Genomic DNA, 27855 nt, shown 5'->3' on the forward strand with positions numbered 1-27855 from the left:
TTTTAATTATCCCCCTTTGTTTATTTTACACTTTGAACTTTGTCCGGGACATAACTCTAAAAGTATAAGAGGTATCAACATGAAACTTTGTAGGTAGATAGATCTCATTGAGTAGGTGTGCAGTGCACAAGAACCCCGTAACTCTGCCTTGCCTAATTTTTGAATTATCCCCCTTTGTTTATTTTACACTTTGAACTTTATCCAGGACATAACTCTAAAACAATAATATGTATCAACATGAAACTTTGTAGGTAGATAGATCTCATTGAGTAGGTGTGCAGTGCACAAGAACCCCGTAACTCTGCCTTGTCTAATTTTTGAATTATCCCCCTTTGTTTATTTTACACTTTGAACTTTGTCCGGGACATAACTCTAAAAGTATAAGAGGTATCAACATGAAACTTTGTAGGTAGATAGATCTCATTGAGTAGGTGTGCAGTGAACAAGAACCTTAACTCTGCCTTGCCTAATTTTTGAATTATCCCCCTTTGTTTATTTTTACACTTTGAACTTTGTCCGGGACATATTTCTTAATGTATAAGAGATATCAACATGAAACTTTGTAGGTAGATAGATCTCATTGAGTAAGTTTGCAGTGCACAAGAACTGTAAAAATGTCTTGCCTACTTTTGGAGTTATTGCCCTTTGTTCATTTTGACACTTTGAACTTTGTCTGGGACATTACTCTAAAATTATAAGAGATATTAACATGAAACTTTGTAGATAGATAGGTCTCATTGGGTGGAAGTGCAGTGCTTAAGAATCATTACTCTGCCTTGCCTTATTTTGAAGTAATTGCCCTTTGTTTATTTTTACTTTTTGACTTTTGTCCTGGACATTACTTTAAAACTATTAGAGATATCAACATGAAACTTTGTAGGTAGCTAGATGTAATTGGATAGAACTGCAACGCTTCAAGAACCTAAACAAAGCCTGGTCTAATTTTGGAGTTATTGCCCTTTGTTCATTTTTTTTATACTTTCCTGTGTCCAGAACCTTCTCGGGGAGCATCACCCGGTTCAACCGGTTCTTGTTACAGTTTGCATGTACACAATTATTAAATACAACTAAACAGGACAAGAACGAAAGAGAATTTCCTCCCTCTGAAAAACATATGATATGTACACATACAGAATATGACAGAATAGTTTTTAATGTAAATTATAAAGAAAAGCAATAGTGTAAGATTACGTTTAAATATGCAGAAGTCATTTAGAAGTTAATTATTGTATTGCAATGAAAAACGACTATCTGTTAAATATAAAGAAAAAGAAAACGATAAATTGAATTGAATGGCATATGAAAGCAAATTAAAAAAATACAGAAGTTAACTTAAGCGAGCAGCCAAGAAATGAATAACTGGTATAAAAAGAAATACCAGACGATGTAAGCTGGGGCATAGGTTTGGTAATCCAGAAGCAGAATATTGATAACAGTTAAATTATAAAGGAATAAAAAAACGTTCAGTGCTATTTATAAACCAAGTTTTTCGAGTATTTTTATTTGGATAAACCTTACGTTTTTATTTTGAATGATATTGAATAAAGTTATTTGATTAGACCAAGTCGTACACAGACATTCCAACAACACATGACTCCCTATTATGACGTCTAAACACCAAGCTCAATATTCTAGAGATGCCATTAAAATTAGAACAAAAATCTATTACTTCAAGAGTTAATTTTTTTATTACGAATAGCGAACGATTACATTTTTAAGAGAAACGCGCAGTCCCCTCCCCCGCCCCTCTAAATGCGGGGCAAAAAATAACTGTAAATATATAAATGTATAATTTTATTCCCAGCTAAATGCATGTCAAATGCAGTCTTATTAAGCTTATATTTAAACACTGCAACAATAAATGCATTATTATATTCTTAATTAATTCAGTATACTTATGAGTGCAATTTTTACACAGTTAACACATTTTTGCACTGGGACTCTGACCTACACATATGGAGGGATTCTAATGAAACTATAGAAATATTCACCACTATGAGAAGCAGTGTCATGCAAATGAACCAGGTAACTAGGTCAAAGGTCAAGGTCACACTGAGAGGTCATTGAAAAACGCTTGTCCGGAGCAAATTTTCTACATGCAAAGAATGATTTCAATATAACATGTCAAGGTCACTAAAGATGATAAGATATCCAGATATTGTCCGGACATTGCCCAGAGCATATTTTCTATTTGTATCTATAATGCCCACATCTCTGACAAAAGTTTTTGTGACGTGCGTATTTTGCGACAATGGTGCCCTTGTTAGTAAGATGTATCATTTACACTCAATTCATTTCTGCATATACCTTAATCTTGTTAAATACAAAATACCTTAAACGATTATGATTTTAAAAAAAACATTTGAGAACGTTTTAATAAAAGTCTTTTACTATTTGACAATTTCATTACATTTTTTATTATTATTTTAGACTGAAACTAAAACTTAGAAATAGACAAACTTCAATTTTATTCGTAGTCAATTAATTTAATTAAAAACTAACGTGAGAATAATACATTGTAGAAATTGTCCCTAGTACATGTAGCAAAATGTTGAAACCAGGGATCGGGACTCCGACACCGGTACTTCTGTTCCAAGAACCGGACTCGAATGGTTCAGATCATATTCTATGTTTTTATCAAAATCGATCTAAAATTAAAAAAAAAGAATTGATGTTGTCGCGTTAGAAGATATTACATTTTGAAATGTCATTCATTGATATGTTTTAATATATTGTATAATATATTGGCAATGAAAGAAATATTTAAAGTTTACAGTTGAACAATTGTATCGCCATTGAAAATCACCTCAGTCCTGCAATTAAATATTGATATTTAAAATATATGTTTATGATTAGAGAAAAATGAATTTATTTTACAAACCATGTACATAAGTGTTTGAATTATCGATTAAGGCCTTCATGTATAAGCAGAGATTCGTAAGATATATTTAATAACTCGAAAAATAAGTCAGTAAATACATAATGAACAGAATTAGGTTTACAAAAAAAATCTTTTCACCTATTTCATTCTTGCACACTTTAAGGCCTGTCTTTTTTTCTTTAAATTGTTTATTTTAAAAAATGCTTCTTTTATCATAATGATAGTTTTTGTTGTTGTTTTTTTTAAGCCCAACAGGTAACTTCGTTTATTGTCCCCGCCATAGGTAAAGTAGGGTCGGGGATCCAACGGCTTTTTCACCTTACAAGTTTTCCAACAAATATATATATAATTACAATATAACAAGAACAAAACATGTAAATTGTAAATTATAATAATTCATGGGCTATGAAATTATGAAATGCTACATAATAATGAAACACGATTAATAGATATGATTAATATAATCAAGTACACAGAAGTATTGTTTTATCACTTATATATGATATAAGATATATATTAATATAAATTCACATTGATTGAAAAAAAAAACAACAACAACAACAAAATTGTTCGTATAAGAGGCCTGTATGTATGTTTCTCATTTAGGTTGTCTGATTATATTTTAAAAATCTTATATTTTTCTATAATTTCGAAAGCGGTATTCTGATATAAAATGTAAGGTTACTCATCATCAAGAAGGTTTTGCCACAATTTATATAAAAAAAATACATCTACATTTAACAAAGCTATATATTTTTGATTTTTTAATTATCCTTTTAAGTATATTACATATTAAAAATTTATATTTAAGTAATTTTGACAATTTTCTCTAAATTTTGTTTTATTAACATAGTATTTTGCTAATAATGTTACAAAATTCAAAATAGATTGTTTCCATAATACGAGAACAGTATGCTTTTCATGTCTGAAATATCAAATTCGACAAAATACTTATCTCTAAGCAAGTCTTTCGGTTCTAAATGAAAAGCATTGGTGTACGGGCATTGATAGAATAAATGTTCAATTTTTGCTCTATCAATGTTACAATATGAGCATAAATCATTATCTCAAATATCTATTCGATATAAAAATGTATTTGTCACAAGAAGTTTTTGATTAATCTTATACTGAAAATCTTTTCACAGTATTTAAGCTTGTACAATAATTTAAAAACTCCTTCTGTGATATAGGCCCCACATAATTTACCCATTTGTTAGGAATAACTAAATAAGGATATCATAAAATAATCTGCAACCCTTACTGTTATGTATAACACATTTAAGAAAGGGATTTAATGAAATGTTTTGCTTGTATAAAAATACTTCATCTCTACTGTTCCTAATATTTTCTCTCCATAAAAAAGGGATGGACTCAAGGACTTGTTGAATATCTAAAAATGTACCTCTTATCTTATATATATCTTTCAATTTTTGAATACTGTAAATATTACCGTCATTGTAGTATAAATCAATAATAGATATTATATTATGATGTATCCAATTGTTAAAATACAAATATGTGTTACGGAATCTAGTGTTGAACCATACTGGTGAATATAATATGTCTTCGATACTTTCAATGTTCACTTTTGCAAAAGTTAGTTCATGTTTTCAACACTTCTTTCCAGAAAATGTTTGAAAGTTTTTTCAGATATAATTGATGCATAAACAGGACCAAGCTTTACCATTTTGGATATATTCAAACGAGAGAGGTTAACCCTTTCGCCATTTTCGTTCAATAGACGTTTGATCCAACTTTACTTTAAATTGTTCATAAAGGCTCTAACATTTACCATTTTAATACCACCTGCCTCTATATTTTTATCTTTAACTGATCTTTTAATTTTATCTGGACCTTTTTTCCATAAAAACCGATATAATAATCTTTCTATTTGTTTAATGAAATCTTCTGAAGGATTGAGGCCTGTCATTCGTAAGATAATCAAACAAAATTTGTGAAAATTTGATCAATAATAAAATTATAGATAACGATAAGCAGCTAATATATAGATAAGCGTTAAAAATGTATTAGCCCAAACAAAACTGACATAAAAGAGAATATTTTACAATAATTATGTGTGTATTTTAGAGTTAAAGAAAGAGCGGAGATATGATCACTTTATATCTATAATGACTAATTTAATATGAACACGTAAGTTAAAAAGAGATTTCACAAACATTACTGTTCAGACAGAACAGTGTATACGGAGATGGATAAGTGTGACAGAGGAAACGACTGAGTCACCAGACAAGCCGAAGAAAGTTTCAGATAAGAAAGATAACCGTGATAAATCTGAAAAATCTACTGACAAGAAAGAAAAAAAAGTTGAAAAAATGAGAAGGCAGACAAAGCAACCAAAAACGAAGGAAAAGAATGAGAAATTAGAAAATACAGATAACGGAAGTGTAAATGGAGTTAACGGAGATGTTGGTTCGGAGGATGGGGAAGGAGTTGAGACAGAAGATGAACTTCGGGACGAAGAGAGGGAAAAATTATTAAGGGTTTTAGTTGGAGAGTTGGAGGACCTTCCACCACTGGGGTCAAAGATTGTCAGAATCTTCACAAGTTCAACCTTTACAGGTAAAACAAACATTCATACATGTGATATTCTTACTAAATTGATCTTTTTTATTGTGGATCAGCTGAGAAGCTAGCCAAATGCCACTCTTAAAGATGCCACTGATAAATGCCAATCGTCTTTACAAATTTATTCTGTTGGATTTTTTTACTCTAATATCGTTATTTACTTTATTTCATCTTAAATCTTTGGGGATGTTTTTTTTTCCGAAATGCTTAATATTTTATTCGACATGCTTAATCAGTCACTTTGTGATCAGGAATAACTGATAAATTATATATCAGAAAAAAAAATTAATATGAGTTTGCTACAGATTTCACTAGATTACATCGTTAGACACAAAAATGACCTTGTTATAGTTCATACTACATGTACCTATACAAATATTATAACAAAAATTGAAATGATGAACTTAAAGATAGAAAAATGGTATTGATGTTGTCGCGTTAAAAGATAATTATTTTTTTAAAATGTCATTCATTGATATTTTGTTATATATCGTATTATACATTGGCAATGAAATAAATATTTAAAGTTTACAGTTGAACAATTGTATTGTCATTGAAAATCACCTCGCTCCTGCAATTAAATATTGACATAAAATGAAATTGGGTAATTATTCTGTTTGTATATGGCCATGTTTATGGTTTTTACAATATGTGTACTTCAATCAATGAATTACTTTCTCCAGGCGTAATAAATATTGGACGGACACATGAACTGAACCGAAATCCTGGTTCTTTCAAGACTTGGATCAACTGTTTCTCGCTTTCAGGTGTTATTCTGGCCATCACCGCATCTGGTAGGTCTGACTGGAACCGAATGTGCTGGATTTTTCTATCAATAGAAAACGATAATATCCGTAATGACTGTCACAAACGTATTTCCTAATATGCTTCTATAAATCAATAAAATTAAATATAATTCAGTGCACATTTAGAAATATCTAAGTTAAAAGGACAGCTCTTACTGAGCATGACCGTAAACTTGGTCACGTGACTAATTTTCACAGACTATTACTTTCAGTTTGTAAAAGAATAAAAAATAAGACCACCCTAACACATAAATCTTATTTAATTATAGAAGGAATTATATAATTTATGTCATGTAAGGACCATGAATACCTTCTAATTATACAGTATTGACATTTTTCTACTTCATGATATAATAAAAATGTAAGTAAAGTAAATCAAAGCAAAATTTAAGTTACTAGTTAACGATTAATAGAAACAATACACCCTTACACTTTCATGTATAAGATATTTTCTCTTTCTATGGTATAGCAACTCCGAGTTTAAAGTTAGTGTAGACGATTTCTCTGTAACATTGGCCAGCTGTTGAAGTGTTTCTACATCATGCCTACGGAATTTAATCCTTGGATGTGCAAATCCCACATCAACTTAACACCGAGCATGTCCTAAAAAGAAAATCAAAATTATTTTGAAATATGTAAAAGCCTTATCTGCTACGATAAAAAAGAAACAACATATGTGCTTTTTAACAAAACTACAGTATTTATGATATATATTTTGTCAATGGGAAAATAAGATACGATTGTCAAAATCAGTTTAGATTGCCGAGTACCTAGAAATAAGTAAGAATATAAGTAATGAAGGTTTCTTGTACTTGCATATGATACTCAATTTTTTTCATTCTGTCCTGTCATGAAGCGCCACATTAAATAACCTATATTGTAACAGTTCTTATTTTGCCCGGAGTACAATTATTTCCATGTTAGTTATTCACTATGCTATAATTAAAGATCTATATTGAAAGTAATCTTTTAATTTTGAAGAAAAAAGTAAGAACAAGTTAAATGACTGATATTTTTAATTGTGTACAGACATGCAATACTGATACTGGTACTTCAGTACGTACTGCATATTTATTTTGCAAGTATTGTACTGGTACTGTCACTGAATTACTCGCACACAAAATTTGCTGTTTCTTGTACTGGTACTGAATTACTGTCTCAATATGTGGTACTGGTACTGTATTAATAAGGGACTACTTTGGTTTAAATAAAAGATTGAAAGAGTTAATTTTTATCACATATATTATCCTATTTATTTTTATCTTTTATATTAAGAAAACTATGTTGTGGAATTTTAAATTAGACAGTCTGTATGCAAAATTTTATTGATAATGTAAAAGTACTGCTACTTAATTACTTCCAAACTAAAATTACTGGTACAATACTGGTTTTGTACTGATACCGCATAAGTTGACAAGTACTGGTACTGGTATTAAAGTAGTATACCCTTAGTACTGATGCATTTCCGATTGTTTAACGCTTGTCCTTTATGTCATTGTAAATAGTTTCCTATTAAATAAAAAATAAAAATACCGAGTTTATTGACATAGAAGGAGTCTGATTAACGTGATTCTGCAATGTCCAGTCTACCATCGACAGCACAGTGTCAGGCCCGTGTGTCCCTTTGCCATCTGGACCTATGGTTTAATCATCGTCATTTGTATAGCTTGCCAGAACATCTGGATATTACGCAGGGTTAAAAAGCATAATGGACCCATCTGGCAAACTAACGTTCTGACTTTTCTTCAGAGTCACGTGTGGCAATACTACCCAGTATTCACTCATTATATAGATCACATTCCTATGAAATTACAAAAAAAGAGATCCATTGTAAAACATAAATTAAAGTGACATTATGCCTATCCAAGTATAAATTATGGGTGAAAAGGTCAAAGTCAAAATAAGTTTTTCCATATTATGTTTCAATTTTATAATTAAGATAATAGTCCATGTGAATAATCAATAACCCACATGAATCACAATAAATTCTATAGATATCCTACGGAATATATCATTAATGTTCCGTTGATAAAAAAATGGGACAAGCCGTTTATATTTCAGGTAATTTATTTTATTCTATCCTTGACATTTTTCATACCACTTGCGCCTCACCGCTGGCTGTTGGTTTGAATACCGACAGAGACTTTGGATTCCTTTATGTAAGGAAGCTATCCAGCTAGCTTACAGAATGTCGTTGGTTCTACTAAGGTACCCGTTCGTGCCTGAAATAATGCACGGAAGGGCACCTGAGGTTTTCATCTACCAGTAAAGCTGGAACGTGGCCATATGACCTGTGTGACGTAAAAGCCAATCAAACAAACAAACATTTTTCATAATCAATTATTGTTCAATGACCATAATAATAGTCAAACTTTTTAAATATATAGTCAATTTAACTCAAAAGCGAAATTATTGATCATAATGTAACTTTAAGATAAAGGTAAAAACAGCGTATTTGAACCTTTTAAAGTAACGATCTTTTTAACGGTAAAAACATCATAATATCACCTGAATAGGTAACATATGGTACAGTTAATTCTTATTAATTCTTTAGTGTATTGCGTATCAATTACTGTTATAAAACTATGCTTAAAAATAAGACTAATTAATAATTTGTTGCTAGTGTCACATCCTCGGTCACTGTACCTGATATCTGTCTGCGCAGCTTCTCACAATAGGCACATACATCCTTTGAGCTACAAGTACGTTGATAAAACGGTCCCAGATGTCTTTGAATTACGTGAACTCACAGGGGGATCTGAACAAGACTGTATGTTAAATTGGTGGATATATTTTTGGTTGTGTCAGACGTCAGATAGACTGGTTGGATGTTATCTAGCCAATGAGGGGCTGCAGGTTGTAATTTCAAATGAAATGAATAACTCGCATGACATCATCATACGTAATAGCGTGCTTTGGTTTTCTTCCTGCGTTGCCATGCTGCGCCAGTGACGGCATGTTGACTGATATATTTAACAATGGCCCCTAATGCATATTTTTGTAATATCATAACTCAACATGAATGTTCCTTTGTCACTCGAAATATCTTCCTTGAACGCTGCTTTTTTTGCCGCGTTTAGTTTTCTCGTCGTTTCCCTCAGCCAATAACGACATGATGCACAGTTCTTTCTCCTCCTTTGTCATTTCCCTGATAGAAGAACATGACTCAATATTTTATTAAATTTAAACTTTGTATGACAGTTAAGACGACAACCACAACCTTTTATCTAGTGATGTAATATAGTAAATCACAGCCAGAGAGACTTTAAATCCCAGATCACAATAAATTCGTTTTTTACTCGCATAAATTCTTATATAATCAACTACTTATAACTTTTATTACCTAAAACTAAACAAAAATTTAAAGCAATTCATTCGTTTCCATATTTGTTTAGTATGATCCCGGATGCCGGATGTTCCGGATTTTATTACTGAGTTTTCTCCCACCTTGTATCGATTTTCTCAGTTTATCATTATCACGGGCTTTGAAATATTCAAACTCACTATTTATAAATTTTGATCAAAATTTGCTTTTTGAATTTTTTTTAAACTTCCATTCTGTAATTTATGAACACAAATGTTAGATTTGTATGTGTGTGTTTCCCCAAGTTTGCTATGTAAAAAAAAAGAAGTTTTCATTTTGAGTTTATTAACCAATTTGATTTGTGATTCGTGTATTCGGAAAATATTATAGCATCCTTTTGATTTATTCGCAGAAAAAAAAAGTTTTGTAAAAGTTATGTACAACAAATCCTGTTACTTGCAATATGACAAATCGCCGATTCAGAGAACATTTGGGAAAAGGAGTCGGTCATTTGCGAAGAAATAACTGGTTAGTTATGCAGGGAAGCTAGTTTGGTGAATCGACAGCTGTTATATGACCAAGAAAATGACGAAATATGTTTAAATCGGCATAAAAACAGAAAAACAAACAAACATGTTAAGATTACTTGAGTCCTGTTACCTGTTCATGTTCACCAGTTGAAATGTGTTGCCATCTACACCACCGCACCTTTCATCAATGGATACTTGCTAGTTTGACAGCATTTCCACTTTATCTCCAAATATAACTGACAAGTAACCCCATTAAAAAGGTAGGACAAAAAAGTACGGCAAACGAGGAAAAGATTTTACCAAAAACAATGTAGGGCAAATGAATGAATTATACTTCAATAGTTGTCCTAGGATAACTGTTCTTAGTTACTTAAATATCATATTAAATTGATTTTTTCTGTGTACTAAATGTAATGTATCAAACCTTCGTAACGAAAAACTGTATCAAGCATTATCTTTTTGCATTACTGATTTTTTTTCAAATTATTCTCCTTCAAGTATTGATCTTCAGATCATAAGATTATAATCATTTAAGGGTCATATAAACTTTTTCTTATTATTTTTTTTTTTTAATTTTTTTTATTTTGTAAATTCTTGACAATGATGGCATTTTTCTATGTTATGTTCACAAACAGTCATCTTGCCGTTTACTTTTTCCGATATTAAGGTAGACATCCCCTCGTTCATTATGATAATCAAGTTAATTTAAAAATTACTTTCCCTTAAATGTATCATGTTATCTTTAAATTCGTTATTTGTTAGTGGACATTGGTACATTTGTTTTATTCTAGATGTTAAATGGTCAAATTAGCCTAAATTAATTCGGTCCTGTTCTAGTTATCAAAAATGAAAAAGTGTGGGTGTAAGAGAGGTACCATGCGCCATAGATCAGTATGGCTCTGAAATATTCTTGTTTCAAAATCGTAACCTTAAATACAAGCTAGAAGACAGTTTTTCACTAACTGCAATGTGATAATAATATTTCTTGAATCATGTTCAAACGATTAGTAGAAATCATAATATTCTTGTCATAGGATGCATTTACCTGTTATCTTTCATTATGTACATACATTTACCTTTTATTATTCAAGGGAAATGTCCAAAATGAATACTCACAGAACACGAACGTGTCGGTTGATTTCCATCTGCACTGGTCGCATTTAGGACACATTCAGTTGCCATCATCAAACTTAGGGATAAACAAACGCAAACAAGAATTTAAGAACCCCAATTGGTTAAGTCACGTTAGTATCACATAATCAGCCATTAAACAACTAATAATTGTACATCTATATACATGTCCTTCGAACACGATCTGATCATCTTTATTTCAGACACAACAATGGAAAGAAATGCGTTGATGGAAAATGTTTATCCGAAGTTGAAGAGCAGTCTGCGAGAGAAATATGGTCTCGAGTTTCAGGTAAGCTGTTTACATATTTGGCTATAAATAGTACAATCGAATTGTGATTTGTTTTAAACGACCAAGTGAAATAAGTACTACGTTATGATAAACATAACACCTGTTTTTATACTAAATTTATTTCCTCAAACATTTATTGCTTTCAGATCTTGGCGTAAGTACTAATTTAACACATCGCTTAACCCCCGCCCCAACCCTCTTTCGAGAAATAGGGATTTATTGCTTTGCATAGCGATCGTTTAAAGTCTGCAGACGACAGCTTGTCCTACCAATAACTATAGAGAATGCGAAGGGGCTGAGTGGTTAAGATTGCCAACTTCAAATCACTTGCTTCACACCGCTGTTGATTCTAGCCCTGTTAGGGATGGATTGTTTTATGTGAGAAAGCTATCCAGTAAGTTTACGGATGGTTGGTGGTTCTACTCAGGTGCCCGATCGTGCCTGAAATAATGCATGAAAGGGCACCTAAGGTCTTTCCAGGCAAGTCATCGTATGACCATTACAGTGTTGCTGTGACTTGAAATGCAAAGAAACAAGAGAACACTTAGGTCCTTATTTCTGAGGGAACTTTATTGGACAAATTATTTTTCATTTGCATATACTTTATTTATGCAGGAACAATTTTATTTATGCAGGAAGAACTTTATTTTAATATGCAGGAAAAACTTAATAAATACAGGAACAATTAAATGTATGAGTTTTCTTTATACAGGAACATTTTCTTTTTCTGCGCGAACTTAATTTTAATTGAAGAACGATTCGAAAGTGTGCATATGAGCTTATACTTCATTCACAACCGCAACCGAAATAAAATATACTCTGTATACCATAAACTAATATGATCAATTGAAATTTCAATGCAGCTATGAAAGCAAACAAAATGAGGATTATTTATCCTAATTGACAACAAAGGACATGGTTTTTGAACAATTTGAGAACAATTTAAAACATTGTAAATATTTATCAATTACATAACCATTACAATATTTTAATCCTTTTGTAAGTTTGTGTTTATAAAACATAATATATGCAACATTTTAACAATCAAGGCTCAACAGCTTGTTTAACATTGCTGAGTCAAAGCCGTTTCACATACTCGCCCTGTAACATTTTCTTTTGCCTTGGTTAACGCTTAAATAATCAGTTTGTAAAAAGGAAATGAAATATGAAATTACTAGGTTAATTACTAGCTATTAATGACGGAACGGTATTGATTAGATATTAAATTACTTATGTTTATTATAGAAATAAATCGTGCAAATGAGTATTGAGATAACAGGTAAGATAGAGAATATTTGTTTAGTTCAGTGAAAGATCGGAATATATTTCACCGAGTGAGCACCAAAAGGTATATTTCACGAGTGGCGCAGCCACGAGTGAAATATCAACTTTTGGTGTTCACGAGGTAAAATATATTCCGATCTTACACTAAACTGAACAAAATTTCTTTGTATTATATGCAGGGAAACGTTTAAAAAGACATTTTAACCTAATACTAAATAAAAAGCGCGCCAAATGATAATAAAACGTGACGTCATTTGGTAATTTTCGTTGATTGTAAGTGCCATTTGTAAAGTGTTAATTGTTTTCTGTGTTCACTTCACATATTTTATATTTAAATACATGAAAATTTGCATGGGCCTGGAGGCATGCTGCTTTATTATTTATCTGCCAGACGAGGTCCAAAAGAGAGTATACATATGTAAGTTTGTTTTAGGTTGTTGATATGAGATGGGGTGTTCGAGACGAGGCTACTGATGATCACATGACCACTTCATTATGTATGCAGGAAATTGATAATTGTCAGCGACTGTCTATTGGTCCAAATTTTATTGTAAGTATTGATACATATTATAATTTATTCTAAATCAAATCCCATGTACATGAAGGTCCCGCGTGTTATTCTGAAAAGAACTCAGAAACGGTAATCTTCTGAGATTTTTTGGTATGTGAGAAAAATCTTTAAAAAAACTTCTGACATGACTTCCAATTTCAAACTAGCTTAAAAAAGATAAAAAGACTATTTGTTTAAGCTATTGTTTTCAAGATACACAAAACGTTTACGAGGATTAATAAAAAAAGTTCTCGGCCCGATGTACTTCCGGAAGCCAACTTATGGTTTTACTTTTCAATATAATCGCCCTCTACATCAATGCACTTTGCCCGCCTGTGCACTTGTTTCACCCTTCAAAATATAACACTCTACTTTGACCTCAAAGAACTCATTAACCGCATCCATGAAACCTTCATTGTTTCCAAAACGTCTACCACGAGGCTCGGTTTTCAGTTTCGAAAACAGGTAGAAGTCAGAGGGGGCCAAGTCCGGAGAATATGGGGGATGGGGGAGAATTTCGAAGTCGCAGTCAGTTGCAACTTGGGATGTGTGTGCTTGCGAATTGTCGTGCAGGAGTAGAACGCATTGAATCAGTTTGCCTCTCCTTTAACGCGCGATTTCTTGACGCAGACTTCTCAATTCATCTGCAAAGTACGTACCGTTTATGGTACGACCTTATTATACCCTGACTATCCCAAACAATTGAAGCAATCATCTTCCCTGCTGATGGCACCCTCTTGAATTTCTTCGGAGGGTGTTAGCCAGGGTGCTTCCACTGCATGCTCTGTTTTTTGGATTCTGGATCGAAGTGATGGACCCGTGTTTCATCCTGAGTTACGATCTGGTAGATAAAATCAGTAGATAGACAAAAGATATCTTGAAATGTCAAGCCTGATCCGTTTCTGGTCGTCAGTCAACTGTCTGGGGACCAATGTAGCGGAAACGTTTGACATGCCATAGACATCAGTCAGAATTGCCTGAACTGAACCAAAGCTTATAACCACTTCCCTAGCAAGGCTTCGCAGGTCTCGCCTTCTGTTGCACATGACCAGATCGTGCACAGCTTCGGCAGTTTCATCGTTTGTAGCCTCTTTTGGGCGCCTAGACCGCTTATCATCTCCAATGCTCTCCCTGCCCCTCTTAAATTCAGCAGCCCATCTTTTCACAGTGCTTTAGGAAGGGGACTCTATCCCAAGTAAATGTATATCCATGAAGTATTCATGGATTTCCTTGGGGGACACCCCTTTCATACAAGGTACTTAATAACACCCCTCTACTGATCAAAGTGTGTTTTATGTTACTTAATCTGTGTAAAACCGCAATATAATGCGAATATCCAGTGTTTTTCTCCATTTGATGTATTTTTTACATTGAATTTCATCATTTAATTCATTCAATTATTTATTGGCATCACAGCGATATATATCGCTGTTGGTTACATGTATGCATGGAACTTGTCTTTGTATTGTACGTCAAAATTGTTAATGTAATATACCCAATTCTGATAAAAGAGTGCAAAAATTCGAAATATTTCCTCAGGTTAAGGAATACATTTCATGTTTTCATGCAGTCCATTTTCCATTTGCATAGAATATCAATGTATTTTTGATTGTGTATTTTATGAATATAGGTGTTCCTTGGTCAGAAATACGGCTATCGACCTATTCCTACCCACATAGATGCTGACGAATTTAACATGCTGCGGGACTGTATCCAGAATGAAGCCGATGAGCTTGAGTTAATAGACGTATGGTACCGACGCGACTATAACACAATACCAGCGGTGTACATTCTGCAACCAATCAGCTCTATTCTTACCAACTTTAACAATAAGGTACTCTCTAATTCCACCAAATATAACATTCTATTTTTAGCTTGTCTGTTTCGAAGAAAATGTCGAGCTATTATATTTGATTGCTGAGGCGTCGTCGTCGTCGTCGTACAAACACTTTTATGTAGCCCATTATTCAAGCATTTTAAAAGTTGTCAATACTTTCTTATCATGTCAAGTGCAGTTGTTAGACAAGGGGTATAATTCTGAATGCAACATTTTGGAGTGATGCCCTTTTTTAACTGCGGTGCTTTTGTTTTCTAGATATCAATGTGACGTATCAATGTATGCATGCAAAATAGATGCAATATAAAACTTTGTACACTAGTTTAACTAAGACATGGATTTTGTCTAAATTATTACCCCTTGTGAATTTAGAATTTTTTTGGTTTAAATGTTGCATGCAACATCTATGTCAAAACTACCGAAGGTATTCACTTGAATCTTAATGCTTATCTTTCTGAACATAACTGGAGGTCACCTTCATACGCCCAAAGCTCTGACATATATTCTGGCAGCATTATGTCCAATTATTAACTTGGTGAACATTCTAGGATAGATAAGGTTTACATGCAAAAGGTATTCACTTGAAATGTAAAATACGTCTCCGAAATCATTATCACTTTCAAAGCCCATAACTATTGGCTTTATTTATAGTGAAATATTTCCCTTTGTGAACTAAGACAAATTCTTTGGTCAATATAGAAGACTCATAACTTTTTTGTATATTTTTTAATACATTTTTAATAAAATCATCTTTTTTATTAATTCTTTTATTGTCCAGGATCTCGTTTTCCTATAAAGTGATGAGAATACTCCATCGCGCTGTCCTACTGACAGCTCTTGTCCGTCTGACTACAAAAGTATTACCGCTAGAGAAATGAAACAAAATATTTAAAAATACTAGTCAGCATGTGAACTTATAGATGTGCCTTGGTATTTAAAACTTTTCAGGGATCTGCATCGTTATGTCCCCTGATAAGAACGACATAACAGTGTAATAGTAGTATTGCATGTAACTCCTGAAGTATAAATGCTCTGTCATCTATAATCGTGTAAGCTTATGCGCATTGTAATTTTTCACAATGCCTTTGGAGTTTAGCAGAGTTATGCCCCTGCTTGAGCAAATATCAATTGTCAAATACCTACATGCAAATCAAATGGAATGCTTACTTTAACATTGATGATACTGAGTGGAAATGTCTATGTAAATAGGTTCACACTGAAACTAATGATAGTAACCTCCAATGGCTTCAAACTAAAATTACCCGTAGAATTCTAGAAACTAACTATTTAATGTTAAAATGAAATTGACACCATCTGACAAATGCACGTTTTTCAAAGAAAAAATAGACATTGCTTCATTTAGTATGGAATTGTTTTGTTATAAAACTTTTATTTCAGATGTGCAACAACTTTTAAAAAGTCATAATGTTGATTGGAGTGTTAATTGTAAGACATTTATTTTAGGTAATCAAAAAGGTGACCAATGTCAATTTTTGTCTAGAATTAAAAAGATATATTTTCTTGTGCAAGAGGAGGGAGATATTACCATCAATACAAGGCCTCGTCTGCAGTTTAAAGCTAGCATCTACAATAGTTAGATATACTAAAATTAAAAAATGTATGTACTCATTAGTTTGAATGATAGCAAATAGATAGTATATTTTTAAGGTAAGTACTTATATATGACAGTCTGATTATATTATATCCAGTTTTTGTGGAAATGAAATACTCTGAAACCCAAGACAACGTAAACGTATATTGTATATATATTATAAAATTATGTATGATATAAATGTATTATGCCCTTATGTTTTTCATAATAGTACAATAAATTGTAAGGTGAAATAGTACCTATGACGGGGACAATAAACGAAGTACCTCTTCGGCTTCAAAACAAATCATGTTTGGTCTATCGTTATGTTAAACTGCCAATATAATCGAATGCCATGTTTACATGCTCAAGTTATTGACAAAACTAGAATGTTAGGGCATCCGTCTCCTATAGACATATTTCTAGTTTGTCGAGAGCGAATCATATTGATTATTTATGATCAAGTCAAAGCCATTGTTAACTTTTTCCTATAAACGACTGTTCTCTTTTCTCTTTATTGTAATTTAAAAAAAAATCATGTACATTTTGCTACATCAAAGAGATATGTTTTTAACAGTGACATGAAAAAGAAGGCTAAAACATAATAAGAACAACATTCGATCTACCAACAATCAAACCGAGTGCCAATATCAATATATTCAACCGTTACAGAATACAACATCTTTGTTTTTGTACTATTTCACAACGACTTTGCTGAGAACTTTCTTCCTACTACTGTAAAACAAAAACAAAACAAAAACATGTCTTCCTACTACAGAACGAGTTTAGCATTAAACAAAAGTAGTTAATGTATTTTTAGGCAATCAGTGGAGAATGTAAAATTTCTGAATCAAATCAGTGTACCATTAATAGGGCTGCGTTTTATTAGAAGTCCTACGTATATCCTTAGACCAATTTTATAGCTATTTAAGACCGTTTCAAAGAAACATTTTTATCCGTAGTCAAAGAATTTTTTTCGCCTGAGAACATTTACGAAATACAATAACATGCATTTTATTCACAGCGTAAATGTTCATCTTCAGAAATTGAAAACATTTATAAATTGAATGAGTCATCATATAGGAGTCATAAGTTATGAGATTTTCTTGAAAAGAAAAATTGTCTTTGTTTCAGACTTAGTACTTTCTATGAAACACAACCCTTGTGCTTTCTTGTTTGATGATTACAGATACTGCTAACACTCTGTCATCTCAATGTAGCTGTATCCTTGGCAAAAAATCCACTCTATTTCATTTTTGCGACATCTTATGATGCGACCTAAAAAAACTATTGTTATAAATAAACGTTCTTTTATATTTTTACAGCGAAAGAAGCGCCTAATGGAAACGGATCGGAAGACATGGTGGGACATACTGGGTAGATTACAGAGAATTTTGAGAAAGGCTGCACAAGTACTGTTTATTGCGAAGAAATTTGACCGGGAACAAATGCATAACTATTTTATGTCTGGTAAAGTAAAACTTCATTCAAATATTTTCAGCATAAGTTACCTGCAATTTTATAGTAAGTTAATTGCAATAGCTAAGAATTAATGACGATTTCACCAGAGTAACAAGAACTCGTCACAACCACTGGTTTGATTTTAAATTAGTGAGCAGGCTCTTTGATTTAGTTGGGTTGTGTTTATACCCTTGTAGGTTGGCGAGATGACCTTACCACCCTTTGTTTGTTTACCGTTACCAAAATACCCTTTTCAGCAATTTATAATTGCATGAAGTTGCGATTCCTTTACAGAACTCCTGCGCATATAACAGTCATCTAAATCAAAATAAGAACTAAATGAATAGCGAACATTGCAGACCATGATCAGACGGCACGGATGTGCAGGCCTATCTTGATCTGCCCTTGTAGCATGAGTAGATACAGTTGCCGGCATGATCTTTATATGGATATATCAAACCATAAATAATCTTTACATCTAAAACTACAATGGCAAGATCTTACATACCTTACATGAAATATGTGTTAATGTAACGCTACCAAGTTTGTTCAAGTTACAGCCATTCATATCCCAAATCAAGGAGCCATACGTTTTCGTTATATGTATACAGTATATAAGATTGGGTTTTTTATTTTTCTAACAATGCTAGATCTTAGATATTTTTCAATAAACATTTGTAATAGACCCATATCAAGTTTGACCAAATTATGATCTGGGGACAGGAGCTTAAATATTTGGCGAGAGACAGTGTCTATATGGTCGCTATTAATATTTTCAAATTAAAGCCCTGGCGTCACAATTGGCCCCGCCTGGGGGGTCATGGTTTTTTGAATGTATATTGTAAAATTGCTAAAAAAAAAAACCTGCTCCTCTGAACCCACAAATACTCGAGCTTAGATATTTGACACGAAAATATTGTCTACTTTATCGTTACCAAGTTTGTTCAAAGTTTTTAGGTCAAAATTGGTTCCGCGGCTTCATGGGTTTTCCTAGTATGTAATATAATAAAATTTGCCCTGCTCCAGGGTCAGAGTTTTCTTTTTACATGTTTGTATAAAGTAATAACTTTTTCAATCCTCTTCTATGAGCGCTTAGATAGTTTCAAGCATTATCTGGTGGACTTTACCCGAGGTTTGACTTTCTTAAACTACAAGTGATCATAGGTGACCGTAAAAGCAAAATTTAAAAGGCAGCCAGTTTATCAACATACAATGTATATTATTGTAATATCATGATAACAAGACTGAAACAAAAATTTATATTTTCACAGTTACGGAAAGAGAAATTACGCGAGGAATTCTTAAAGCAAAAAATGTGAAGGACCATTGTTTGGCATATGTGAGGGAAATAGAAAACATCAATATCACCTTGCTGCGATTTGCTGAGAAATTTATCAAGTTTGTCGACATTTCTGACAGGAATGTCGATGGTGACGCACAGAAAATGTTAAAAACATTACGTGATGATAAACTTCCTGCCAAAATGCCAGATTCAAATATTGTCAGATTCAAGGTGGAATGGGGAGGAAAAGAAGGCATAGATATAAAAATACACAAGGTAATATATTTTAAAAATTAAATTAAAAATCTGAAATGTGTGCTTCTTCCTAGAAATGTATACTGACGTTACAATATTGAAGTTTTTTGTTAAAATTTAATTGTACCGTGTTAAAAAAAACTCAATTATGTTCTGCACTGCACTTCCTATCAACGCTTATTAACTATACTAAACGTAGAATGTACACACTTCGGTTTTAAATTAAAGTTTTGTACAGTAAAAAACATTTCGGCTAGAGATGTCTGCAAACTACTTTATTTTCTGTAAAAATTTACTGGGGAGAACTGAATTTAAGTAGAATTTTCATCGGTCACTTCAATTCTTTCTCCTCACAAGCGTCCAAATGTTGTCCACTATATACAAATCATACTTTTGATCCGATTGTTATTTTTGCTAAACAAAGTGATGTGATTGAATTTCACAAATGAAGTACTTTGATATTGATTAGCAATATACATGCACTTATATCAGTTTCGTTATTAAATTAATGGAGCTCACAGATGTGTTAGTAATTTGAACGTTTGTTGCAATAAATAAAGGCATATACATGTATCATCTGTAAAGATCATGTCACCCTATAAATTAGTGCAGTCTGACCACACTCTCAACTGTTTGTTGCTTCACCTTAACCCTTCGAATTTCCTGATACCAATAATGAGAACATGAAAGCACATTCATTATACCGAAAGAAAGGCGGCAGGGAGAAGGTTTGAACAAAATATTTCAAAAATGGTACTGTGTTAATGACCCCCACTTAAAAATTGTATTGTGTTTATGGCCCCTACTTAAAAATTAGGAGTATACATTGTTTGGAATGACCCAACAATTTAAGAAGAAATAAGCCGTGGTGGCTTATAACCGGTCATCATTGACTCTGGGTTAAAAGGTCAAAGCTATTCAGTCATAAGTTAAAATACTATTATATTATGTATAACATATCAATATATCATTAGACCTTGATGAAAATTGCGTAGGTATGTAAATATGCAACTGTCACAGCAAATTTTAAAGGGGCATAAGACGAAGTGTCCTATGGGCATATTTACTAGTGACAGAGACTTGATAATATCTCAATGTGGATATATTCAATAATATTCTAGTCTGTTACAGGAGTATATAGAGACATTCTGCCAACATTTCTATTCTAACGTGCTCCGGCTTGTTGATGATGCTATGACAAAGAACGAAAAATTGTCGACGAATTCGGTGTATGTAGAGGTACTACAGCATCTGAAGGCTTGCTACAACTCTTGCAAAGTTTTTCAGGGAAGAGAAGACATGGGTAAATGTTAAATATGAAATCAGCAAATAGTTTCTCAAACAGTTCTTCACTTTATCATAAGTGATAGAGAATATGTTTAAATTAAGGTAGTAAGAGATTGGCAATGAGTAACAGAACTTACTGAAAACGTTTTTATATGAATCTAACGAAGAAAATGGGGTATATTGTTTGAAATTTTTGGTCGGTCTTTTTTGTCAGAATCCTTGAATGTAAAAACCGTTCCCGTTTAATATCTAAAAAACCATTCTTTCTAATTTTAAACTTTCATGGGAGGATTATCATTATCAAATAGAAAGGTCACAATGACATCAATTTCCGCTGAGCCAGAATGATGGCCCTATTGTTTTTGGGTCCCGATACGTGAAGGTAAGGTCACGGTGACATTGAATTTGTAAACCACGTGGACTTATTAACTAGAGAAAAATTTAAGTAATAGGATGTCACCCTCACTTAGTAAAATACGCCTTTTTTATGCCAGTCAATAAAGGTCACAGTGATCTTGACTTGAGAACCATTCAAACCATATCCATCAAATTCAATGAATGATCACTGTCACTGAGTAGAAGAGCTTTATTGCTTTGGCACTTATGGGTAAAACGTTAACGTCACAGTGACCTTGAATAAGAAATTTGTTTCAGTTTAATAACAAGAAAAATACTAGACCCCATACATGACATGATTTTTTTGTATGTGTATCAGAGGCAGCATATAAATTTATGTTTGTTAATTAATAAATAGTTAATAAGATATACTGAGATTGAATGGATTTAAAATCGAATAGATAAAATGTTTATTGACATTTAACTCATAGGTTAAATTTCCAAATATCTGCATCAATTTAGAGAATTTTCCTTGATCCCATTACTTATTCATTGAAAACGATTTTGTGATGTTTTTTCAATTAATTTCAATACTGTCAAAGATTATTTAAAGATTTGTACTTATGTGCACATAAGTAAATAAGCCAAACCAAGAACTATGCCCATTAAACATGTAATTTTAATTATACAACCCAGTTTTGACGAAACATTAATTGTGCTGTGTAGAGTAGACAGGTGTGTTAAACGTATGTTCTAACCATCTTCTTTAACTGTTTTTTCACACTTTTTTTTAAATAAAAGGCGGAGTTGTTCTGATGACCCTCTAGGCGGCGATATCGTCGGTGGGTTTCCTTTTCTGTTTATATTGTTTCTTTTATGGACATTCACTACAATACTTACAACCCTGTTACATTTAAACTGTATTTGCGAATGCACCTTGATGACTGCTACTTGTCACAATAATATTCTTCTTTGCTTTTATCCTTCTATCCAGCAATGAGAAAAGAAGAGCGCGCTGCTCCTCGAACAGCTTATGTTATTTATTAATGTGTCCAAAATAAAAAATGTAACAATTGGGGTAAAATCAAATGGTGGTTTCAATTAACTTTTATTTATTATTATTTTCCAGTTACGATGATACAACAATATGTGTTAGGGAAATTAGGGAAATCTGACAAGCCCCTTATTTTGTTTGGCGACAGCGGCTGTGGTAAAACCTCACTTATGGCAAAAGGTTCAAGCCAGGTAGCTCTTATGTTTTGTTTTTCATCAATATTTCCACAATTGCTTGAATCTATCTAACCATGGTTAAATTAGTATAATTATTACTGAAAAACGGCAAAGTAATTTTTACTCTTCAAAACATTTATGCCAGTAACAATCATTTTTAGAAATAATTTCGAATACAAGTAAATGCCCGTTTACTTTTAGGTATTGACTGTTGACCATTTTCATAGTGATATATGTGTTATATGAACCTCTTTTTGGAAATAATTAACATAACTACTTTTATTTCAGGCCCGGTCATGGTTTAGCAAGAATTCATCACCGTTTCTTGTTCTTCGGTTTCTCGGTACAACACCGAACAGTTCAAGCATCATCCCATTGCTAAAAAGTCTGTGTCAGCAACTTACATGGTTGTATGAAATACCTGACGAATACATACCGGATGAACTATCGCCACTAGTCCAACACTTTAAGAAACTGTTGACATATGCGTCTAAAGAGAAACCACTTGTTTTAATTTTGGATTCTCTTGATCAGTTATCTGGGGCTCACGGGGCTCATCAATTGGCATGGTTACCTACAACTTTACCGCCTAACGTTCGCCTAATTGTTTCAACATTACCGAACTATTATGGAATTCTGGATACACTGCGCAATATGACTGAGATACCTGAAAATTATATAGAAGTACTTCCCCTTGGAGAGAATCTCAGCGCTACGATATTAAAATTTTGGCTGAAGAACGCTAACCGTACTCTTACGGAGGAACAGAGGGGACTTGTGAACGAGGCATTCACAAAGTGCAACTTACCTCTCTATGTTAAACTCGTGTTTGATGAAGTGTGTCGCTGGAAATCTTACACCGCGCTTCAAAATATTTCACTTGCATTAAATATCCATGACAGTATTTACAAACTGTTTGAACGCATTGAGATTCAGCACGGGAAAACACTTGTGTCACACGCACTTGGATACATAACTGCGGCAAAGAGCGGACTGTCTGAGGCAGAGCTTGAAGATCTTCTATCATTGGATGAGAAGGTTCTTAATGACGTCTACCAATATCATCTTCCACCTGTGAGAAGAATACCTCCCCTTCTTTGGACCAGAATTCGTAGTGATCTACCTTCATACTTAAGCGAGCGTGAAGCTGATGGGGCGAATGTCGTAAATTGGTACCATCGCCAGTTTATTGAGGCTGCAAAACAGAGATACTTCAAAAATTTGAATTATGCCAGTGAAATTCACTCTAACATTGCAGAATATTTCCTTGGAATGTGGGGAGGAGGAAAACCAAAGCCGTTTGAATACACAGAAAGTCAAAGAAAGATGTTCCACCTAGAACAGAAAGGTTGTAAGAAGGATCGAAAGGTACCAAGTCAGCCCCTCCTTTTCGCTGACGAAAGCGGCAACCAGCTGAGACATAATCTTCGCAAACTGAATGAACTTCCATATCATTTAGTACGATCACATAGATATGAAGAATTGTACTGCCAAGTCATTTTCAACTACAACTGGTTGCATGCAAAACTGAATTCTATGCCTCTTCAGTCTGTTTTATCTGATTTCGAAGATCTTCTTGACCATGTTTATCAGAAAGATGTTAAACTTATTGCCGACGTTATTAGGCTGTCTAGCTCCATACTCGGTCATTGTCCTGATAATCTCGGTCCACAGATAATCGGTAGACTTCTGCCTTACTTCACGATCAATGAAAACATCCGAAGTCTGATCCAACAGTGTGATACAGACGGATTGACCCGTTGTGCGTTAGTACCAGTTCACCATTGCCTGCACACCCCTGGTGGGCCGTTGCAGTTCTCTCTTGAAGGACATTTATCAGCTCCGTTTGGAATCGTTGTCACTTCAAACGCAAAATATCTTATCTCCGTTTCAAACACATTCATAATATTTGATCTCTCAACTGGAGAGGTTTTCCGAACAATAGCACCGGGAATTGAAGGGATTATGCAAAGTCTTGTCGTGTCAGAAAATGATAAGTTTGCTGCAGGGTTTACAAACAATAATCAAGTGATAGTGTGCAATATTCTGACTGGTGAGCATGTCAAGATAATGCCCCCATTGAAAGTGCAAAAGGAGTCTACAGTGTTGGGTACCACAATGAATAATACTCATTTAGTGATATGGACTGAACATGAGTGGTTTTTGTATACTATAAGCGGTAGGTTCCTTTCAAGGCATACCATAGAAATGAGCATGCCAATTATATCGTCAGACTTTGGTCCCGATGGAAGGCTTTACATTGTGGTAAAAAGTGGTGGACCAAATGACAATGACATGACATTGGAAATGAGTGATAATTCTATCGAACCATTTGAGTTCCACAGTGCCATATCTATATCAAAAGACAAACAAATAATGTACACGTGTACAGAGAAAAGTGACAATTTTGTGGCAGTTTATAAACGAGATGGTGCTGTTTGGAGGTACGACAAAACTTTAGGGGATAATTTTGACATGGTGCTTGCCTTAAATTTGTCGGAAGATGAAAAGTTCCTTGTTGCAACTATAGCTCTTGGGTACAAACTCTGGAATTTGAAAACAGACGTAATGGTTCCTTTGAAATTACCGCACGGAACACGAAATAATCTTACAAAGAACACTCTAAATGGATTAGTGACTCTAACAAGAAATAACCATTTTGTTGTAGCTGCTGTCAGGAAAAATCTTTATGTCTGGGATGTGAAACAAGGCAATATGGTGAAAGTACTAGATGCTCATTTTGGCAGGATAATCGCTCTCACAGCGGTAACCCATGGTTGCAATAAAATAATATCCTCATCCATTGACAAAACTATTAAAGTCTGGAACTTTGATAACATTTTAGAGGATGTTCATTCAATTGACAGACTCGAAAAGCCGATAGAGACAATAGATATAGCATCGGAGGTTCCAATATGTGTAACTACCAGTAGAAACTGTGTTGGTGTATGGAACCTAGAAAATGGAAAATTATTAAAGACATTTGGAACTACTGCGTCAACCTCAGTTATAACTGAGGCTGTTATCACTGGCGATGGAAATTATGTGTGTGCATCAGAAACAGCAAATATTGTCATGTGGGACGTGTCAAAAGATGCTGCAGTAAAAGTAAAAACTCTTCCTCAAATAGATACACAAAAACTTATAAGAAACGAATTTGATACGCGTATCATTGCAATTGGAAAACTTGGAGATACTAAAGGATCTGTTGTATGCTATTCTTTGCCAGAGGGGGATCAAATATACAAGTTCGAGTATGGTCTTAGGGTGTTCAAAAACGGAATAATCACATGCGACGGGTCATTTCTTGCTCTTCCAGCAGTTGATAAAAGTGGAGACGTTATTGGAGTTTACCACGCAAAAACGGGAACTCATTTCTACAACTTTCAGTTGAAATACGCTACCTATAAGCCATTGATAAAACTTATCCCGATGCCACATGACCCAAATCAGGTTGCATTAATTGATGAAGACAAGGGCAATATTTTAGATTTGAAAAAGAAAACATTAGTTCGGTCAGTTACGCGATGGAACGGTCAAGTCACAAAAACTGGAAAAAACGGACTTTATGCACCTAGCAGAGGGGGTTTAGAATACCTCGAGTTAAAGCATGGCAAAACTGTGAAAACTTTGATTAAAAAAGTTGCGGAGGGTGTGTTTAGCGTTGATGTTATGTTCAGTAAAAATGACCGTCATGTAGTTTACTATCATTCCGGTCATAGGACACTACGTGTGTTCAGACTAAGTGATGGAAAAATGGTTGCAAAATACAAGGCGCAAGCAGAAGTGAAAGTTTTAACTTGTAGTCCAGGTGGAATGTCCGTAATTATCGGATGTGTAGACGGAAGTATGACAGTGCTTGCGCTTGCAGATCCGTTTTATGAAGAGAATATATCGTTTCTAAAGGCTATACCAAGTAGACAAAGGCATCAGATAGGTATTGGTCAAGTGAGTGGTGACAAAAAATGTGATTCAACGACACCGAAAAATAGTATTGGTACAGCTTTTCAGGTGGCGCGATTTGTAGCAAAGGCACGAGGTGCACAGGGGTCGGGTGCATGCATTCAATCTTGAAAGTTACATACATACAATGGACGGTTATGTAGCTTTTCAGATATGTTTGAAATTTAGACTCCGATAGTGACAATATGCTGAGAATATTATACAATTAAGTATGAAGTAATTTTTCCCAAAGTAAATCTTCTTAGATGATTCGTGATTCTTGACAACAAAAACTACAGTAGATATAATTGTCAGATTTGCTATCTTTATAAAAATTAATGAAAAGTGAACAAAATTATGAAATAATAGAAACGGCATGCAGGAAATCTGAACGTAATATTGTTCGATTTATGTTTGTGATGATAAGATATACTTTAAGCTGGTATGTATATTTCTATATCATATTTAACGTTTTTGATATATTTGTGATTGTCATCTTTTGTTAGCTTTAAGGTTCGGATAGAATTTCAGTATCGCAAAACAAAGTACAGGTATTCCTTAAAATGAATGGTTAATTTCATTTGTTAATTATCATGTACTTTCTAGTATAAGTTGTAAAATATTTACATAACAATGTCGTTCAGCTTAAAAATAACGGTAATCTAACTCACTACAATTCCTGTCAACGGGCTCTACGTACGTGAAGGTAATGGCGTATAATTATAGTCTTGATAAAATGTTAAAATGTAGATTCTATGTGAACTGTGCTTGTGCTTGAAAAAAAATGTGTTGTAGAGTAAATATGTTTTTACAAAGGTTAAGTGATTAAAGGCAGGTGGAGCGTTTTCTTGGTAGAGGCAAGAGGTACACAGGATTGCTTTTTATTACATTACGTTCATTGTATAATGTTTTACGTTTTAATATTTATTGCTTCTGAGACACATCAGACGGACGTTTTGAAGTATTGTTGCGTTGAATTTCAAACTCTTTATTGATGCATAATAATAAAACATCTCTAAAAAGGGCTATAGCATTATCTTAAATTTCTTTTATTCACATAGAATGTTGCGTTGAATTTCAAACTCTTTATTGATGCATAATAATAAAACATCTCTAAAAAGGGCTATAGCATTATCTTAAATTTCTTTTATTCACATAGAATGTTTACCCAGATATAGACTCTGGTTATAGGTGAATACAGGCTAATTTATGGAAGATACTGCCTTTCGTAGTTATAAAATGTGTAAGATGTACCGACATAAATAAAAGA

General features: G+C 33.4%; 1 protein-coding gene across 1 annotated transcript; it reads left to right on the forward strand.

Moving 5' to 3' along the window:
• The first annotated feature begins 4944 nt into the window (after positions 1–4944).
• LOC132751292 (NACHT and WD repeat domain-containing protein 2-like) lies at positions 4945–27700 on the forward strand. Its single transcript, XM_060741454.1, has 9 exons — positions 4945–5461; positions 11442–11530; positions 13248–13364; positions 14995–15198; positions 18118–18262; positions 19525–19811; positions 20922–21093; positions 22543–22658; positions 22932–27700. The coding sequence occupies exons 1-9, from the start codon at positions 5215–5217 to the stop codon at positions 26715–26717; spliced, it is 5163 nt and encodes a 1720-aa protein (XP_060597437.1). The 5' UTR covers positions 4945–5214; the 3' UTR covers positions 26718–27700.
• Positions 27701–27855: the final 155 nt, after the last annotated feature.

This window comes from Ruditapes philippinarum, unplaced genomic scaffold (assembly GCF_026571515.1).
Source record: "Ruditapes philippinarum isolate M1 unplaced genomic scaffold, ASM2657151v2 ctg1018_1_1_1_1, whole genome shotgun sequence".
In the NCBI taxonomy this organism is placed as follows: Eukaryota; Metazoa; Mollusca; class Bivalvia; order Venerida; family Veneridae; genus Ruditapes; species Ruditapes philippinarum.